Source organism: Anolis carolinensis, unplaced genomic scaffold, assembly GCF_035594765.1.
Source record: "Anolis carolinensis isolate JA03-04 unplaced genomic scaffold, rAnoCar3.1.pri scaffold_11, whole genome shotgun sequence".
In the NCBI taxonomy this organism is placed as follows: Eukaryota; Metazoa; Chordata; class Lepidosauria; order Squamata; family Dactyloidae; genus Anolis; species Anolis carolinensis.
Window position 1 is genome coordinate 19,371,269 of NW_026943822.1, and position 21,806 is coordinate 19,393,074.

Consider the following 21,806-nt stretch of genomic DNA (forward strand, 5'->3'; position numbering starts at 1 on the left):
AGAAGGAGCCTCCACCACAGTCCAGGGCAGAGAGTTCCACTGCTGAACAGCCCTCACAGTGAGGAAGTTCTTCCTGATGTTCAGGTGGAATCTCCTTTCCTGTAGTTTGAAGCCATTGTTCCGTGTCCTAGTCTGCAGGGCAGCAGAAAACAAGCTTGCTCCCTCTTCCCTATGACTTCCCTTCACGTATTTGTACATGGCTATCATGTCTCCTCTCAGCCTTCTCTTCTGCAGGCTAAACATACCCAGCTCTTTAAGCCGCTCCTCATAGAGCTTGTTCTCCAGACCTTTGATCATTTTAGTTGCCCTCCTCTGGACACATTCCAGCTTATGTTGGATAAGTGAGACTCTACTGTATTATTATTATTATTATTATTATTATTATTATTATTATTATTATTATTAAATTACACTTTTTGCAGCTGCGCTTTACATTCGGCAGCAAATGCTTTCAGAGTTTTTGAAAATCGAAGTGCGCATTAGATTCGGTGGCGCACTAGACTCGGATAAATACGATAATAAATAGGTAGGGATTTGGGATAATTTTTCCCAAGCCCCAGAATGTGCTCCGGCCTGGATCCGTTTCATAGGAAGCATTTCCTGCGTTGGCGATATGTATTTCCTACCCCATTCCTGCTCCATCCTCAGCCACACCTTCACCCCCGGCTTCCATCTTCCACGCCTGGCATATTGTGGAGCGTGGGATGGAGGCTGGGAACACGCCGGCTGAAAGAGAGCTATTTCGGGCTGTGTTCTAGGAGAACGGCTTTGGACACGGTGGCGGCTCCAGGGCCGTCCATTTTGACTCTCTCGGGGTGGGTGCATAGCGTGTGCCAGCCACACCCACGCGGCACACGCCTGTGCCAAGGGGGAGGACTCATGCTCCTCGTATGTATAGCCTCAAAGCCCCACCCTGGCAACTTCGACGACAGACCCCCGAAACGACGGCACAAGGGGCACAATGATTGCAGACGCAAGAAAATATCGGGCATATTCCACTAAATCCACCCACACATTGAGAAGGATGGTTGCACATTTGCAATGGAGAATCTCAATGGGTGGTTTGGGGTGTTGGAGAATCTCAATGGGTGGTTTGGGGTGTTGGAGAATCTCAATGGGTGGGTTGGGGTGTTGGAGCGTCTCAATGGGTGGGTTGGGGGTTGCTTTGATTCCTATGCAGGAGGGGAAAATATATACCAGCTCCACCCTAATACATTGCAAGATTTCTCTCTCATCTTATCCAAAACATACAATGAGTCATGGTCTTTCTCGACACATATATTCGTACAAAAGCAGACAAGGAAAGGTCCTCCAGGGAGGGGCCATATATCCATCTATAAGGTCCAATGCCAAGCAAAAAAAGAAGCCGGGAGCTGAAAGGGTGGACAGCGCCAAGAGCCTTGCAAGGGTGGGCCTGGGTTGGGAAAGGGGGAAAAACTGGGCTTTCTCTGCTTCTTCCCAGACAAAGGCCATGCCAGACAAAGGCAAAGGGAGGGAAGGATGACAGGGAGGAAACAAAGAAAAAAGCCAAGGAAGGAAGGCAAGGGAGGGAGAGATCAGTGTCTGTGTCTGTCTGGTAAAGCCAAGGAAGATTGTGCCTACCTCGATGCAGAGGAACTTGGAGCCGGCTGGCATCCAAACCAGGGGGACCCGGCTGGCAGGAGGGCCCAAGAGTTGGGGCAGCTGCATGGTCCCCACCTCCTTCGCCTGCTTCCACTGCTGCTTTTCGGAGGAGGCTGAGGCACATAGAGACTCTCTCTCTCTCTCTCTCTCTCTCTCTGGCACACAGGCACACGAGAGAGCGCACACACATGCACAGCCACAGAGAGAAAGAGAGAGAGGGAGAAAGAAAGAAAGAGGGAGACACAGAGCAGGCTGTGCTGCTGAATTCATCACAGTGTCAGCCACTGGCAGGGATGGCTGGGGGAAGGGTGGGCGTGGGGAGGGGATCCCAGCCTCTGCCAAGGCCAAGGCAGCTGGCTGCTGAAGCGAAGAAAGGGAACAAGGAGAATAATAATAATAATAAAATCCTCAAAGCACAGCAGACAAAAAAATCAGTACAAGAAAACCGCACTACAAACTAGAGCTGACAGCCGGCACAACAAAACATTGCATGGAAAGTTCCTTGACAAAATTGAAGGAAAGACCTGGCTCTGGCTCACGAATGGGACCCTGAAGAAGGAGACAGAAGGCCTGATCCGTGCAGCCCAGGAGCAAGCCATCAGAACAAAGGCAATTCAGGCCAAGATCAAAAAATCGGCTGATGACCCAAAATGCAGACTTTGCAAGGAAACCGACGAAACCATTGATCATATCCTCAGCTGCTGTAAGAAAATTGCACAGACAGACTACAAACAGGGGCACAACTATGTGGCCCAAAATGATTCATTGGAACTTATGCCTCAAGTACCACTTCCCAGAAGTAAAGAACTGGTGGGATCACAAACCTGCAAAAGTATTGGAAAATGAGCACGCAAAGATACTGTGGGACTTCCGATTCCAGACTGACAAAGTTCTGGAACACAACACACCAGACATCACAGTTGTGGAAAAGAAAAAGGTTTGGATCATTGATGTTGCCATCCCAGGTGACAGTCGCATTGACGAAAAACAACAGGAAAAACTCAGCCGCTACCAGGACCTCAAGATTGAACTTCAAAGACTCTGGCAGAAACCAGTACAGGTGGTCCCAGTGGTGATCGGCACATTGGGTGCTGTGCCAAAAGATCTCAGCCGGCATTTGGAAACAATAGACATTGACAAAATCATGATCTGCCAACTGCAAAAGGCCACCCTACTGGGATCTGTACGCATCATCCAAAAATACATCACACAGTCCTAGACACTTGGGAAGTGTTTGACTTGTGAAATCCAGTATATCTATCTTGTTTGCTGTGCCATAAAATATAATAATAATACCTCCCAACAAAGGATTCCCCCAGGCAGGAAGAAGCCAGGCCTTGAAGCTGAAAGGCTTTTCTGTTGGAAATATATCCCCCAGGCAGGAAGTAGCCAGGCATTGAAACTGTGAGGCTATTCAATGCTAATCAAGGTGACTAATTGCAACATTCGCACTGGCCTCCAAAGGACAAGAGTTCTTTCTCCCACCCTGGACATTATTCCACAGATATATAAACCCCACTTGACAAGTTTCCAACAGACCTCACAACCTCTGAGGATGCCTGCCATTGATGTGGGTGAAACATCAGGAGAGAATACTACTGGAAGATGGCCATACAGCCCGGAAAACTCACAGCAACCCAGTGACTTGGAGAAGTGTTTTCTCTAGGTTTTCCATCACAATGGGAGGAAATTGAGCACAGATTTGCACTAGAGGACTTAGGGCCCTTCCAGACTGGCCTTATATCCCAGAATCTGATCCCAAGTTTTCTGAAACTACTCACAATGTTAAAAAAAAGGATTCCAAAAACACAGGTTTCTACGTTCCGGTGTCTGAAGTTTCCCATCCTTTCCCACTTGGGCTACACAACAGACACACTGCCGCTGCCCAAGATCTTTCAAATATAGAATAAATCACCAGCAAAGCAATTACAGCGAAATGTATCAGGCCATCAAACATGCATTACAATGGGAGGGCGGGGGGAGGCACCGGCATTCAAAACTACCACGTCTCTGCCAAAAATGAATAGAAGGCAACCACGCTGTTGTTGAAGAGGGGGTTTCCCGTCACACAAATCTTTCATTGGGCTTCGAGTTGGAAACCTGCCAGACTTTGCTGATGCTACTACTACCATCATGACTACTACTATCAAACCTCTGGACCGCATTTCCATACATAATGGAGGTGTGGTCTGAAGGTTAGGGAGGAGAAGTAATGCACCGCACATCCATTGTGTATTGGCGATATGTGTTGTTTCTGCTTGCCTTCAAGTCGCTTCCAACTAATGGAGACCTTATGGTGAACCCATCACAGGGTTTTCTTGGCAAAATGTGTTTGGAGTGGGTTTGCCTTTGCAAACCATAGTCACCATCTATATATATAAAAGAGTGATGGCATCACGGCGACCAACAAAACAACAAAACACCCCACAACCTCGAAAATTGACAGCACAACCCCTCATCCACGCCTCTAGGTTGATACAACAAAAAGAAAAGAAAAAGAAAGTCCTAATTAGAGGGAGAGGAATAATTGTTTTTATTCAATTGCTGCCAGTTAGAAGGCTAAGCTCTGCCCACTTGGTCTCCTAGCAACCCACTCAGCCCAGGGGACAGGCAAAGTTAGGCCTCACTTAGGCCTCTTCCACACTGCCTATAAAAGACAGACACCACCAGACAACGCCACAGCAACGCGTGGCCGGGCACAGCTAGTCTATATATATAAAAGGATAATTAAATTTCAGCCTAGGACAAAACAACAAAACTACACATCCTAGAAACACTAAACTTGGCAGCACAACCCCTCATCCATGCCTCTACGTTCATACAACAAAAAGAAAAGAAAAATAAAGTCCTTATTAGAGGGAGATGAATAATTGTTTTTATCCAATTGCTGCCAGTTAGAAGGCTAAGCTCCACCCACTTGGTCTCCTAGTAACTCACTCAGCCCAGGGGACAGACAGACTTAGGTCTCACTTAGGCCTCTTCCACACTGCCTATAAAATACAGATTATGTGATTTTAACTGGATTACCGTATATGTCAGTGTAGACTCAAGGCCCTTCCACACAGCTATATAACCCATTTATAATCTTATATTATCTGCTTTGAACTGGATTATCTTGACTCCACACTACCATATAATCCACTTCAGTGTGCATTTTATACAGCTGTGTAGAAGGGGCCTCATATAATCCAGTTCTAAACAGATAAGATAAGATTATAAATATAATATGTAATAATTACTGTGATATAATAATACAGAACAATATTATCTCTCGGAGCAGCTGTATGTACATAAAATATATTATATTATTAGCATAGCACAATATTAGCATTATATATCATCATATTGAACTATACCACTATACTGTAATATTATATGTAATATATAACATATATTTAATATTATTATATGGCATTATTAGTATTATATTGTATAACATGATAATATTATTATCAATATTATATGTATATACAATATATTATATTACTAGCTGTGCCCGACCACACATTGCTGTGGTGTTGTCTGGTGTTGTCTGTATTTTATAGGCAGTGTGGAAGAGGCCTAAGTGAGGCCTAACTTTGCCTGTCCCCTGGGCTGAGTGGGTTGCTAGGAGACAAAGTGGGCAGAGCTTAGCTTTCTAACTGGCAGCAATTGGATAAAAACAATTATTCCTCTCCCTCTAATTAGGACTTCATTTTTCTTTTCTTTTTGTTGTATCAACCTAGAGGCGTGGATGAGGGGTTGTGCTGTCAATTTTCGAGGTTGTGGGGTGTTTAGTTTTGTTGTTTTGTCGGTCGCCAGGATTCCATCACTCTTTTATATATATATATATATATAGATTAAAACTGATCTAAAAATATTATATTATAAAACTGAGGGCAGGGGCCAGGTAAATGACCTTCGAGGGCCGCATCTGGCCCCCAGGCCTTAGTTTGGGGACCCCTGTTCAAGATCCTCACTGTTATGCAGTGTTGCCTGATCTGAATTCCAAAGGAAACAATTATCTGATTTAAAGTCCATAAGCCATGAAGTCATGTCTCCCCGTCTGTGAGATTTCTGTTGCTTCTCACAGTGTCTCTGTGACCTCTTTAATTTGCTTGCTTCTTCCCTAAGATCAGTGGTTCCTGACCTTTGGGCCTCCAGGTGTTTTGAACTTCAGTTCCCACAATTCCTAACAGCTGGTAAACCAGCTGAGATTTCTGGGAGTTGAAGTCCAAAACAACCGGAGGCTCAAAGGTTGGGAACCACTGCCTAAGATGAAGCCTGAGATTCAGATGAATTTTCTCCCCCATCCAACTCCTTATCTGGGGTTGCTATGAAACAACTAGGTGAAAAGTCTTTGCCGCTGCATCTCCCTGTCTGCTGGACTCCGAGGCAGTTTTACTTTCAAGCCCATCCTCATTGATGGGATCTAAATGCCACTCATTCCCTCATTGAAAAGCCCACCCACTTTCCCAGGCTCTGAAATAACAATCCCCTCATCTTCATCAGCTAGCTGAACCACGACATGTAGTGCAAGACCCCAAATGCTAGCGAAAGCAGCACCTCGAAGATACGGGTTATTTCTACAAAAAGCTTTCCGGGTCATAAAGTGGAACACTTTTTTTGTCCTTCTTGATCAAAGCTAATGCTAGGGCTGCATCCCGAAGTCTGGAACCCAAAAAGACCAGGGCAGTATAATAAACATAACAAAACATGGCCATACAGCCATAAATGCAATAAAATCCACTAAGTGCTGTCATAAACGAGCATTTAAAAGCAGTAAAAGTACAATAAGATGACTGACCAGCCAAAAAAATAAAACTCAGATAAACAGAAATGTTTTGGAACTAAATTGACACTGCAGAATGAATGCAGCTTGACACCAGTTTAGCTACCATGGTTCAGTCCTATGGAATCCTAGGAGTTGTAGTTTCTTCTTTTTTTTTCGTGTCAGGTGCGACTCTCTGGTGTGAGAGAAATGGACATCAGCAATGATGTTGCCTAAGGGATGCCCGGATGTTTGATGTTTTACCATCCTTGTGGGAGGCTTCTCTCACGTCCCCACATAGAGCTGGAGCTGACAGGAGGAGCTCACCCGTGCTCTCCCCGGGTTGGATTCAAACCGGCAACCTTCAAGTCAGCAATCCAACTTTCAAGTCATCAGTCCTGCTGGCGCAAGGGTTTAACCCATTGTGCCACTGGGCGTTTTTGTAGTTTGGCGAGGCACTAGCAATCACTGCCAGAGAAAGATGAAACTACAATTCCCGTAATTGCACAGCAATGAGCCACGGCAGTTCAAGTGGTGTCAAACTGCATTGATTCCACACCTTGTTAGGAGGGAAGAAGGGTCATGTTGACATATGCGCAGTGGACAGATTTGTTGCAGCCAGCAGTTTGCTCCTTTATTTTTTTTGCTAGAGCAACCTCCGCTTTACTTAATAGGCTCTTTAAATTAGCATACCTAAACGAATTATGAAATGAATGCAGTTTAAAGGAATTCAGTTATGCAAATGAACAGTGGCCATCAGCACCCTTCCTGCGGCATCTATAGGAAAAGACCCCAAAGGGGGGGGGGGGTCCAACCTCCTTCTGTCAGGCAGAAAAGACACAATCCGATCCCTCCCAACAGATGGCCAGCCAGCCTCATAGACATATTAGAAGGTCCATGGATTATCTATCAGTTATTTATTATTACCGAATAATAATAAAGGGTGAATATCTATATTCCCTGCAGATGCTCCTTCTCCTCTGGTCGGCCGCCTTGCTCCTTCCTTCTGGGGCCTGATGCCAAGGCGTACTTAACATAATGATTAATCTGGGCTCGGAGGAAGACAATGATTATGCATGTTCTCGGTTTCCTAGGATACTGCCGGGGAATTTCATTCGGATCTTTGATTTTAGAAGCTGCCTGGTTGACTTTTAGGGTGGTCTCCATCTCCGCAGAACGGAGCCATAGGGATCTAGCTCCTCTCCCCACTTCCTTTGTGTTGAGTTGCGGAATTGACATCCACATTGACCTCCCTACATTTCACAGGGGCATCTACACTGCAGAATTAATGCAGTTTGAACCCCTTTTTAGGTAAATGGGAATTTGGGAAAAGGAACATTTGCTTTCCTAGTCTACCTGCTTCTAACTAGAAGATGACTGTAGAACAGAGCAGAGGGTAAATCCTGGCTCCGTCACAATGGAGTGGGAAGAAGGAAGCTAACTAAGGATGAATCTACACTGTGGAATTTATTCAGTTTGATACCACTTTGACACCCATGGCTCAATGCTATGGAATCTTGGGAGTTGTAGTTTGGCTGTAACCCTATTGTGTAAAACTTGTAGAAAATACTATTCTCATGGACATGTGGTCACACACCTACTGAATGCTATACAATTTTGGGAGTTGTAGTTTGTCTGTAACCCTTTTGTGTAAAACTGGTGTGAAATACCATTCTCATGGACATGTGGTCACACACCTACTGAATGCTATGGAATCTTGGGAATTGTAGTTTGGCCATAACCCTATTGTGTAAAACTGGTGGGAAATACTATTCTCATGGACATATGGACATATTGGGGGGGGGGAGGGTTCTGTAATTTGGACCTAATTTTATAGGGGTTTTTGTTTTTTTTAACAAAAAGACATAAATTGGATGACTATGTCTTTTGTGGCCAAATCTGGTGTGATTTGGTCCAGTGATTTTGTTGTTTAATCCATGGGAATTACGCACATTACATATATATATATATATATATATATATATATATATATATATATATTAGATATGTCCAAAAAATCGTTTTGAATTGTATTTCGGAATTATTTCGGATTGTTCTCGCTTTTTGATATGCATTCTGAGACATTGTCTTACAGCGCAACCAGCAATGTAATTCGAACCATTGTTGACCCATTCTTTAATTGTCTCTTAATGTTTCATTAATTGTTTTCCCCCCATAACATTTTTTAAAATATATATTTTTAAATTTTTTTAAAAAAAATTGTTTCTGCAACCTACCTTGAATGGGAGCTTAGCGCAGCCTAACATGGCTGCCGCTCCCCAGCCAATCAGAAGCTTCCATGATGGACGCAAAGGTGGGGGCTAACGTCCTCTGTGTCCACATGGAAGATTGCCATACAAGCCCAGTGTGTAGCGATTGCGCATGCGCGTCTGCCAGTGTGTAGCGATTGCGCATGCGCGTCTGCCATTTTAGAAACATTTAGAATCATTACGAATTTTCGGAAATATCCGAAATTTTTGGGTGAAAAAATCAGAAATACTTTCTATATCAAAGTGCCAGCACCCCCTATTTTAGAAACGAGAACTGAAACATTTTTTTCATTGATCGGACATGCCTAATATATATATATATACATACACACACACACACACACATACATACATACATACAGTAGAGTCTCACTTATTCAACATTCGCTTATCCAACTTTCTGGATTATCCAATGCATTATTGTAGTCAATATTTTCAATATATCGTGATATTTTGGTGCTAAATTTGTAAATACAGTAATTACAACATAACATTACTGTGTATTGAACTACTTTCTCTGTCAAATGTGTTGTATAACATGATGTTTTGGTGCTTAATTTGTCAAATCATAACCTGATTTAATGTTTAATAGGCTTTTCATTAATCTCTCCTTATTATCCAAGATATTCGCTTATCCAAGGTTCTGTTGGCCTGTTTAGCTTGGATAAGTGAGACTCTACTGTATATGTATGTGTGTGTGTAGAGTCTCACTTATCCAACATAAACGGGCCGGCAGAATGTTGGATAAGCGAATATGTTGGATAATAAGGAGCCATTAAGGAAAAGCCTATTAAACATCAAATTAGGTTATGATTTTACAAATTAAGCACCAAAACATCATGTTATACAACAAATTTGACAGAAAAAGTAGTTCAATACGCAGGACTGCTATGTAGTAATTACTGTATTTACGAATGTAGCACCAAAATATCACGATGTTTTGAAAACATTGATTACAAAACTGTGTTGGATAATCCAGAACGTTGGATAAGTGAGACTCTACTGTATTGATTATAATAAAAAAATTCCAAATTAGAAAAATCAATACATTTAAACATGACATTCAATAAAAACATTATTGCACAGAGCAAGCATATACCTGGAGCGAATTAAATGACCAAGTTGCAGGAAATGTTCAGTACTGATTGTAGTTTCACTTAGACCATAGTTGCTATGGGGTGACAATTATGTTAATCCTTTGTACATTAAGGTACGCTTTAGGGCTTTATAGGTAACAACCAGGACTTTGTATTTAAGAAACGCATTGACCCCCTTTAATCTCTCCCCCATGGTGCCATTTCTGGCCTTTTCAGAAACCTCTCCATGGAATGACCCTCGACTTATCCATGGCTTATATCAAAATCATTTTGCCCCTCGACTTATACAACGAGGTCGACTTATACATGAGTCTGTAGGGTACAACGAAATGGCGATGATGCCGCGCTCTGATCTCTGCCGGTGTGCCAAGTTCAAGCGAAAGCTCCGATCCGCTGGGTTTCGGTGGAGAGAGATTACATAACAAAGCGAGCGAGGCTGTCCCAATAGATCATATGCACACGGAGGAAGCACATGTGTGGACATTTGCCTGTGGCAACGCGCGGGGCCTTCCAGGGCTCCGCTCCCAAACGCATCCGCGGCTGGGTTTTGCTAAAGACAGTGCCGTCGCCCCGTCCTTATGGAGCAGGTTGACATCCATAGCTGTGCCTTCGCTGAGATCCAGACCATAATTGCCTTTTAATGACTGTATTTCAATATTAATACCAAGTCGGTACGGAGCTGATTTTATAGGAAGTGCAGTATAAGGCCTATTTTTAATTGCAACTCTCAAACAACCAGAAACTACCTTTCTCTGGCATCTACCAATCCTCATGGGGAACCAAGAGTCTATTATACTTCTATGAAAGTGATGGGCTAACAAGACACCAGACAGGAGAACGCCGTTCGGTAACAAATTAAAATGGCTTGTAGATATAAATGAGTTTTAAGCAGCCTTCCAGCCTCACGGCTCTCTTTACAGGAAATGAAAGTAAGAAGCAATTTGCTAAAACCTTTGCCCAGTGAATCTTCGCATTGCAAGACGTTCTATTTAATGCAGATGGGGCTTGGCAAAATCCTAGAACAGCTTCCAGGTGAGCTGGACTACAACAACCCTCATCCCCAGTTGGCCTGGTGCAATAGTTTTTCAACTTTATTAAAGTTCTTTACATTTATGAAAGCCTTTGAGAACCAACTGTTTTTTGACTACCAGTAAAATGTCATGGTCCATGATATGGAAGCTGGGAGTTGTAGTTTTACAAGGTTGTTAGCATATGTGTTAGGGTTTTATATTGTATTTAACTCAAGGTGTGTCTACGCTGTAGAATGAATGCAGTTTGGCCCCTCTTTAATTCCCATGGCTCAAGGCTTTGGAAGCATGGGATTTGTAGTTTCACAAGGTCGTGAGGGTTTAAAATTGTATTTAACTCAAAATGTGTCTACGCTGTAGAATGAATGCACTTTGGCCCCTCTTTAACTCCCATGGTTCAAGGCTTTGGAAGCATGGGATTTGTAGTTTCACAAGGTCGTGAGGGTTTAAAATTGTATTTAACTCAAAATGTGTCTATGCTGTAGAATGAATGCAGTTTGGCCCCTCTTTAACTGCCATGGCTCAAGGCTTTGGAAGCATGGGATTTGTAGTTTCACAAGGTCAATAGGGTTTAAAATTGTATTTAACTCAAAATGTGTCTATGCTGTGGAATGAATGTAGTTTGGCTCCTCTTTAACTGCCATGGCTCAAGGCTTTGGAAGCATGGGATTTGTACTTTCACAAGGTCGTTAGGGTTTTAAATTGTATTCAACTCAAGGTGTGTCTACGATGAGAGGGCCCAACTAGCCCATGCCTGGTCTAGATCAAAATGCTTTGAATCCCAAGGAAGCAATAGACTAAAACTCTACCTTGAGAGGTCCGAGACACATTTACGCTGCCGAAAGTCACGGAAAATCGGGAACAATTGGCTAAAGTCCTCGAGCAATAAAACTAATGGGGAAACTCACCCTGGATGTCCTTTAAATCCTATTAAATATTTTGCATTTCTAATCGGCAAACAATGGCTGGAGAGGCATAATGTGGCCACCGCTCTAATTGTCACACTTTCCTCCACAGAGTGAGCGCGAAAGCACAGTTTTGCACATATTTCCAACCTCACGCCTTACAGCATTACCAAACTACAACTCCCAGGATGCCATAGCACTGAGCCATGGCAATTAAAGTGGTGTGGAACTGCGTTCCTATGCATCCTGAGGCATAGGAACTGACTTATTTACATCGTCAATTTCCAGTATACCTTTTTTATGCGACTTGAGAACATACTGCAAGTCGCTTTCTGGTGTGAGAGAATTGGCTGTCTACAGAGACATTGCCCAGGGGACACCTGGATGTGTTACCATCCTGCTGAGAGACTTTTTTCATGTCCCCACATGGGAAGCTAGGGCTGACAGATAGGAGCTCACCCTGTTTCGCGGATACGAACCAGCAACCTGGGCTGGGCTGTGGTGCAGCTGGTTAGTATCCAGCTGCAATAAATCACTACTGACTGAGCGGTCATGAGTTCGAAGCCAGCTCAGGTCGGATTAAACCTCCAACCATTAATAGCCTAGCTTGTTGTTGACCTATGGAGCCCGAAAGACAGTTGTATCTCTCAAGTAGGAAATTTAGGTACCGCTTTACGTGGGGAGGCTAATTTAATTAATTTAGGACATCATAAAACCTTCCAGCAGTGTGTAGAAGAATGAGGAAGTACTCCATCAAGGACTCGGTGTCACAAGTGGACGGTGAAGCGGCCAGAATCGAGCATACCCTCATGAAGCCGGAAGCTGGAAAATGTTAAATTGCCTCTGTGTCTGTCTATATATGTCGTATGTCTAATGGCATTGAATGTTTTCCATGTACAGTAGAGTCTCACTTATCCAACATAAACGGGCCGGCAGAATGTTGGATAAGCGAATATGTTGGATACTAAGGAGGCGTTAAGGAAAAGCCTATTAAACATCAAATTAGGTTATGATTTTACAAATTAAGCACCAAAACATCATGTTATACAACAAATTTGACAGAAAAAGTAGTTCAATATGCAGTAATGTTATGTAGTAATTACTGTATTTACAAATTTAGCACCAAAATATCACGATGTATTGAAAACATTGACTACAAAAATGCGTTGGATAATCCAGAACTTGGATAAGCGAGTGTTGGATAAGTGAGACTCTACTGTATATGTGCATTGTGATCTGCCCTGAGTCTACTTCAGGGTGAGAAGGAAGGGCGGGATATAAATACTGTAAATAAATAAAGTAAATAAATAAAAACCTTCAGATTAGCAACCCAACCTTCAGGTCAGCAGTTCAGCCGGCACAAGGGTTTAACCCATTGCACCACCGCTGCTCCTCTCCGGTATACTATGTTGCTACTAATAGAGACTGGCAAAGCACCCAATGCATATCGTTGCCATTCAATAACAAGGTTCTTTGCAACTCTTTGCAGTTCACTAAGAGTATCTTAGTGCCTTTGTTTGCGTAGCTAAGTATACATAAAGCTACATTAAACAAAGGTTGATATAGGATGCCGGCATTTAATTGCAACTATAATTGTTGTCTCTATTTGGGGAGCTTGGCATGATAACCATGTCTAATTACTTTTCCAAAGTAACTTTCATAAAAACCGTCAGGGCTCAGGAATAAAACAGGGGCTGAAAACGCAAGCAAATGAACTCGCATTTCGGAGGCGCCTCCTTTGCAGACATTCAACCCATAGAGATTTTTCCCCCCCTCCCTATTTCTTTAAAACATTCCTGTACTCCGGCTCATTGGATTAGATTTCAGGATGTTGTACAAAGCACACAAATAATTCAATAAAAGCCCAGGCCAGAGACAAATGCAATACATAAAACTGCAAAACAGACCGATAAAATGCCTAGAGATGATGGCTTGGATTTAAAAAAAAAAAACCACAATTGGTTTTGCCAGACGTCTAATGAAAAATATTTTGTTTGTTTGTACCCATGATTTTTCCACATCTCTCTATGTTAAAACTCAAATCATTTGTTCTGATTGCCAGAAAAATCTCAAGTCTAGTCCGAAGTATGGAAGTATTTTGCTACCTGAGGCTGAAAATAAGATAATATTCTTATTTAATTAAGAACGGCTGTCTGGACTGAACTATATTTCAATGCACCTGATGGTTAGAGTGGCTTGACAGTGGAATATGTTGCCTTGGGGCGTAATAGAGTCTCAATTTCTGTATATTTTTAATGAGAGGCCAGATGGCCATCTATCGGGAGGGCTTTGGTTGTGCCTTCATGGCAGAACTGGGTTGGACTGGATAATAAATAATATAGTAAAGGTAAAGATTTTCCTCTGATGTTAAGTCCAGTTGTGTCCAATTCTGGGGGTTGGTGCCGGTGTTGTCCGTAGACACCTCCAAGGTCATGTGGCCGGCATGACTGCATGGAGCGCCAATGTTACCTTCTCGCTGGAGCAGTACCTATTGATCTACTCACATTTACATGTTTTCGAACTGCTAGGTTGGCAAAAGCTGGGGCTAACAGTGGGCACTCATTCCGCTCCCCGGATTCGAACCTGCAACCTTTTGGTCCGCAAGTTCAGCAGCTCAGTGTTTTAACACGCTGCACCATCGGGGGCTCCATATAATAATATATACAGTAATACTAATACTAATACTATAATACTAATATTGTGCTTTGCTAATAATATAATATTTTATATATATAAATACATATAATATTGATAATAATATTATGATGTAATACAATATAATACTTATTTATTTCATGTCAAAAGCATTGCAAATATAATACTAATAATAATACAATATAAAAACATAATAATATTGTAATATAATAATACTAATATATTAAATAATACTACTGATAATATATAATCATATAGCTTGCTAACGGCCAGGCTGCCTTTTGTCTGCAGAGATGGAAAACTAAATTTAATTTTAATTGCCAGCTTTGCTGATCTGGGGATTGTCAAGAGACTCTGGGCATCTGCCTCAAGCTGACATTGGAAAAAGTATGCTTTCATTTAAGGCAGGCATGGGAATCGCGTGGGCTTTCGGGTATTGTTGAACTATAACTCCCCACAAATGATTCCCCCCAGGCAGGAAGCAGCCAGGCTTTGAAGCTGCAAAGCTATTCAATGCTAATCAAGGTAGCCAATTGCAACATCCACACTCGCGTGGGCTTTCCGGTATTGTTGAACTATAACTCCCCACAAATGATTCCCCTCCAGGCAGGAAGCAGCCAGGCTTTGAAGCTGCAAGGCTTTTCAATGCTAATCAAGGTAGCCAATGGCAACATTCACACTCGCCTCAAGCAGACAAGAGTTCTTTCTCCCACCCTGGACATCATTCCACAGATATATAAACCCCACTTTTCTTGTTTCCAACAGACATTACCAATAGAGTAAAATAAATATAATAGTAGCAATAATAATAGAGTAAAATAATAAATTTAATGATAATTATAGAGTAGAATAATAAATGTAATAATACCAATAACAGTAGAGAAAAATAATAAACGTACCATAGATATTCGAGTATAAGCCGACCTGAATAAAATAATAAATGTAATGATAATCATAGAGTAGAATAATAAATGTAATAATACCAATAATAATAGCGAAAAATAATAAATGTACCATAGATATTCTAGTATAAGCCGACCCGAATAAAATAATAAATGTAATGATAATCATAGAGTAGAATAATAAATGTAATAATACCAATAATAATAGTGAAAAATAATAAATGTACCATATATGCTCGAGTATAGGCCGACCTGAATAAAATAATAAATGTAATGATAATCATAGAGTAGAATAATAAATGTAATAATACCAATAATAATAGTGAAAAATAATAAATGTACTATATATACTCGAGTATAAGCTGATCCAAATATAAGCCAACCAGGACCCTCACCCGGGGCTTTTTCAGTCCTAAAAAAAGGGCTGAAAAACTTGGCTTATACTCAATCTTTGATTTGATGCTTTGGCTTTTCGAAGTCTAGAATCCACTTCAGGTCGGAAAAAAAAATGTATTTCATGGGAGCGGCTATCCATGGTGCTGGAAAGCAGCTAATATGAGATGAATGTTTGACCATCGGAACGACACGTCTTTGGACACAAACACTGCAAATGAAAGCCCTGAAAGCAACACTGATTACAATATATTGCCGGCTCCGTTGCTTCAATTATCCTCTCCCGGTTTTTAAGTCCGGGCCTCATTTGAAACGTCGGAAACAAAGCAAACATTTGCATTAATCTTAATCACAGGGCCGGCTCACACCAAATGACCGTTTAGCCCAATATCCTGTTTGCCACCGCGACCCATCAGCGGGGAAAGCGGCCAACAGCTTTCTCTCTCGATTGCTCTTTGGAAAATAGGATTGAGCAAAACGTTGCCGTTCGATATGGAAGCGCTATTAAGATATCTCGACTTACGGCGTCTCTAAAACCGGGACCATTGCTACTGCGTATCATTCAAGGATGGGAAAACGTGGCCTTGCAGAGGTCTATTATTCTAGGTTAGGCATGGGCCAACTTTGGCCCTCCCTCCAGGTGTTTTGGACTCCAACTCCCACCATTCCTAACAGCCGGTAGGCTGTTAGGAATGGTGGGAGTTGGAGTCCAAAACACCTGGAGGGAGGGCCAAAGTTGGCCCGTGCCTGTTCTAGATTATATAAAGGTAAAGACAAAGGTTTTCCCCTAACATTACATCCAGTCATGTCTGATTCTGGGGGTTGGTGCTCATCTCCATTTCTAAGCCGAAGAGCCAGCGTTGTCCATAGACACCTCCAAGGTCATGTGTCTGGCATGACTGCATGAATGGCCTTACCTCCCTGCAGAAGTGATACCTATTGATCTACTCACATTTGCATGTTTTCAAACTAGGTTGGCAGAAGCTGGGCCTATCAGCGGGAGTTTATCCCACTCCCCAGATTCAAACTGCCGACCTTTAATAATAATAATAATAATAATAATAATAATAATGCCTCAAGTACCACCTCCCAGCAGTAAAGAACTGGTGGGATCACAAACCTGCAAAAGTATTGGAAAATGAGCACGCAAAGATACTCTGATGGCACGCAAGCCATCAGAACAAATGCAATCAAGGCCAAGATCGAAAAATCAGTTGACGACCCAAAATGCAGACTGTGCAAGGAAACCGATGAAACCATTGATCATATCCTCAGCTGCTGTAAGAAAATTGCACAGACAGACTACAAACAGAGGCACAACTATGTGGCCCAAATGATTCATTGGAACTTATGCCTCAAGTACCACCTCCCAGCAGCAAAGAACTGGTGGGATCACAAACCTGCAAAAGTATTGGAAAATGAGCAAGCAAAGATACTGTGGGACTTCCGAATCCAGACTGACAAAGTTCTGGAACACAACACACCAGACATCACAGTTGTGGAAAAGAAAAAGGTTTGGATCATTGATGTCGCCATCCCAGGTGACAGTCACGAAAAACAACAGGAAAAACTCAGCCGCTATCAGGACCTCAAGATTGAACTTCAAAGACTCCGGCAGAAACCAGTGCAGGTGGTCCCGGTGGTGATGGGCACACTGGGTGCCGTGCCAAAAGATCTCAGCCGGCATTTGGAAACAATAGACATTGACAAAATTACGATCTGCCAACTGCAAAAGGCCACCCTACTGGGATCTGCACGCATCATCCGAAAATACATCACACAGTCCTAGACACTTGGGAAGTGTGCGACTTGTGATTTTGTGATATGAAATCCAGCATATCTATCTTGTTTTCTGTGTCATAATGAAATAATAATAATTTTATTCTTATACTCCGCCTCCATCTCCCCGATGGGACTTGGGGCGGCTTACATGGGGCGAAAGCCCAAACAAATACAATGAGGAACATAAAACACATCAAACAGCAAAAACCACAAGCAAATGAAAATAAATCTTAAGATAGAAGTACAGTAGAGTCTCACTTATCCAACATAAACGGGCCGGCAGAACGTTGGATAAGCGAATACGTTGGATAATGAGGAGAGTTTAAGAAGAAGCCTATTAAACATCAAATTAGGTTATGATTTTACAAATTAAGCACCAAAACATCATGTTTTACAAAAAAAATTGATAGAAAAAGAAGTTCAATACGCAGTAATGCTATGTAGTAATTACTGTATTTACAAATTTAGCATCAAAATATCATGATATATTGAAAACATTGACTACAAAAATGCGTTGGATAATCCAGAACGTTGGATAAGCGAGACTCTACTGTAATAAAAACATTGGTAAAAACATTATTAAAATACAGGAATAGAATCATATAACGGACTGGGCAAAAGTACGCTAGGTGTGTTATGAAACATAAGGTACAGTAGAGTCTGACTTATCCAACATAAACGGGCCGGCAGAACGTTGGATAAGCGAATATGTTGGATAATAAGGAGAGATTAAGGAGAAGCCTATTAAACACCAAATTAGGTTATGATTTTACAAATTAAGCACCAAAACATCATGTTATACAACAAATTTGACAGAAAACATAGTTCAATATGCAGTATTGCTATGTAGTAATTACTGTATTTACAAATTTAGCATCAAAATATCATGATATATTGAAAACATTGACTACAAAAATGCGTTGGATAATCCAGAACGTTGGATAAGCGAGTGTTGGATAAGTGAGACTCTGCTGTAATAAAAACATTGGTAAAAATATTATTAAAATACAGGAATAGAATCATATAATGGAAAATATGCAAAAGTGTGTTAGGTGTGTTATGAAACATGAGGTAGTTAATAAAGTGCTACAAAATCGTGGAGAATTTGGAGTGGGACGACCTTTCGCTCTCAGAGGATGCCTGCCATAGATGTGGGTGAAACTTCAGGAGAGAATGCTTCTGGAACATCACCATACAGCCCGAAAAACTCACAACAACCCTGTGATTCCGACCATGAACACCTTCAACAACACAATAATGGATCCTTCTTCACACTTGGCTTAGAATCATAGATCTGGAAGGGACCCAAGAGACATCCAGTCCAACCCCATTCTGCTATGCAGGAAGACACAATCAAAGCCCTCCTGACAGATGGCCATGCAGACTTTGTTTCGAAACTTCCAGAGAAGGAGGCTCGGCCGCACGCCCAGGCAGCGTGCTCCATTGCCTGCCAGGAAGTCCTTCCGAACGTGTCGGTGTCCTGCTGGAAAGCTTCCTCTGGCCTTGTTCCCTTCATTAGCTCGGCTCTCGCTAACAAGCGGCAGAAGTGCCTGCCAGCAGGGTGGCCTCTCTCTAATAACGCCGGGCGAGGTCATAAAATCTTCCACTAACTGCACAGTGGGAGCAGCTGTGTGGGGATTACAGCCGGAATAAAGAGCCTCTTTGAGCGCACAAATAAAGAGGCACATCCCGCTCTCTCCGCCCAAGTCTTGGCCACGCTTTCGTTCAGGTCCTTCGCAGAGCTGGCTTTGGTTTTGGATGACCATTCCCAGAATCCCTGAGCCAGCATGTCACCGGGGGATGTTGGGAATGATAATAGCCCTCCTTCAAAAAAAGGAAAGCTTCTACCAAATATAAAACTCTACTACGAGGCCTGTGTACTAAATTGGGTGAGAGATTGGACAACCTTAGAGGATAACAACATATTGACTTTAGAAGGTTTTGATCTCCGACGAGGATGCACGCGTATGTGGGCTACGATAAAAGAAAGGTTGAAAAGAACTTCAGCAACCATTTCATTAGAGCTGCTTTAATAAAAGTGTGGGAGAAATATAAAAAGAGGTTTTATAACAAAACCCCTCTATGGATCTCTTCTCTTGAATCCTCTCAAAGTCACATTTTACAATGGTCAGTCTGGCCACGCTATAAAGAATTATTGGTGAAAAGCAACGGGACTTATGACTTGAAACCACAAGAAAGGCTAAAGGAAAAATTCAAAAATATGTCCTGGTTCCAATATGCCGTCATCAAGGAACAATACATTAAGGATGCTCAAATTGGCTTCAGTGACCCCAACTCCGTGTGGGACAGAATTATGCTAACTAAAAAGAAGGCTATCTCCAAAATCTACGATATATTATTAGAATGGTCAACAGAAACGATAGCAATTAAAAGTTGTATGGTTAACTGGGCCAGGAATATCGGACATCCAATCATGCTAGATGATTGGGAACGGATATGGAATAAAAAACTGAAATACACCTACGCAACGGAACTAAAAGAGAATTGGCTCAAAATCTTCCACCGATGGTACATGACCCCCAAAAAACTCGGACAGATGTACAAATCCTATAATAATACCTGCTGGAAATGTAAAACACAAGAAGGCTCATTCTACCATATCTGGTGGTCTTGCGAGATGACCAAAAGATATTGGAAGATAATCCACGAAGAGACACAAATTATTTTAAAGAAAAAAATTCCCAATCAAACCAGAATATTACCTATTGGGAATAACAGACACAGACTTACAACTCGATAAAAATGATGACATTTTATTTATGTATAGCTCCACAGCTGCAAGAATAGTCTTCGCCAAATATTGGAAAATGGCTGAAATTCCACCGAAGGAAATTTGGCTTCAGAAACTGATGGAAATACAAGAAATGGACAATTTAACATTCTTATTAAAAGAGTCCAGAGGAAAAGGAATCAAGCAAACAAACTGGGAAAAGCTTAGAAACTATATTTCACAATAAAGACAGAAAGAAAAATGATACACAGATGACTTTAATATCCGATATGGAAGATAAAGGAAGACCAATATCCCTGCCCCCCTTCTCTCCTTACCCCATGTCCCTTTTCCTACCCCTTCTCCCACTTCCAACTTCTAGCACCCCCCCCCCTTCCTTCTTCCCCTTATTCCCACAATTCACCCCTCCCCCCAATCCCCCTTGATACCCACCACAGTTGTTTTAGCTATTGTATATGTAAAACTTCAATAAAGATTATATTTTTTTTAAAAAAGGAAAGCTTCCATAATTTGATATGAGTTTTCCAGGATGTTCTAGAAGCATTCTCTCCTGACGTTTCGCCCACATCTATGGCAGGCATCTCCAGAGGTTGTCAGGTCTGTTGGAAACCAGGCAAGTGAGGCTTATATGTCTGTGGAAGATGTTCCAGAAGCTTTCTATCTTGGCATTCCACCCACATCAAGAAGCAGCCAGGCTTTGAAGCTGCAAGGCCATTCAATGCTATTAAGTTGGCCAATGGCAACATTCACACTTGCCTCAAGCAGTGTGAATGTTGCAATGGTAACATTCTGTGTTTTGTCGAAGGCTTTTATGGCTGGGATCACAGGGTTGTTGTATGTTTTCCAGGCTGTATGGCCATGTTCCAGAAGCATTCTCTCCTGACGTTTCGCCCAGATCTATGGCAGGCATCCCGAGAGGTTGTCAGGTCTGTTGGAAACCAGGCAAGTGAGGCTTATATGTCTGTGGAAGATGTTCCAGAAGCTTTCTATCTTGGCATTCCACCCACATCAAGAAGCAGCCAGGCTTTGAAGCTGCAAGGCCATTCAGTGCTATTAAGTTGGCCAATGGCAACATTCACACTTGCCTCAAGCACTGTGAATGTTGCAATGGTAACATTCTGTGTTTTGTCGAAGGCTTTTATGGCTGGGATCACAGGGTTGTTGTATGTTTTCCAGGCTGTATGGCCATGTTCCAGAAGCATTCTCTCCTGACGTTTCACCCAGATCTATGGCAGGCATCCCGAGAGGTTGTCAGGTCTGTTGGAAACCAGGCAAGTGAGGCTTATATGTCTGTGGAAGATGTTCCAGAAGCTTTCTATCTTGGCGTTCCACCCACGTCAAGAAGCAGCCAGGCTTTGAAGCTGCAAGGCTATTCAATGCTAATCAAGGTGGGCAATGGCAACATTCACACTTGCCTCAAGCAGTGTGAATGTTGCAATGGTAACATTCTGTGTGTTGTCGAAGGCTTTCATGGCCAGGATCAAAGCATTGTTGTATGTTTTCCAGGCTGTATGGCCATGTTCCAGAAGTATTCTCTCCTTACTCTATTATTATTATTATTATTATTATTATTATTATTATTATTATTATTACATTTATTATTTCACTCTGATCTCATTATTAATTATTATTATTATTATTATTATTAC

General features: G+C 42.0%; 1 protein-coding gene across 9 annotated transcripts in view; it reads right to left on the bottom strand.

Annotated features, from left to right (window-relative positions):
• The window catches only part of celf6 (CUGBP Elav-like family member 6), a 166,506-nt gene that overhangs the window by 88,824 nt on the left and 55,876 nt on the right, over positions 1–21,806 (bottom strand). The window contains exon 1 of one of the 9 annotated variants that reach the window (XM_062963383.1): positions 1,603–2,353. The exons of 7 other annotated variants lie outside the window; for them this stretch is intronic. In XM_062963383.1, the coding sequence (XP_062819453.1) occupies positions 1,603–1,893 (291 nt within the window). In that variant the 5' untranslated portion in view covers positions 1,894–2,353. Of the gene's footprint in view, positions 1–1,602; positions 2,354–21,806 lie in introns of those variants that run through there. One more of the 9 variants, XM_062963381.1, reaches the window with a different exon arrangement.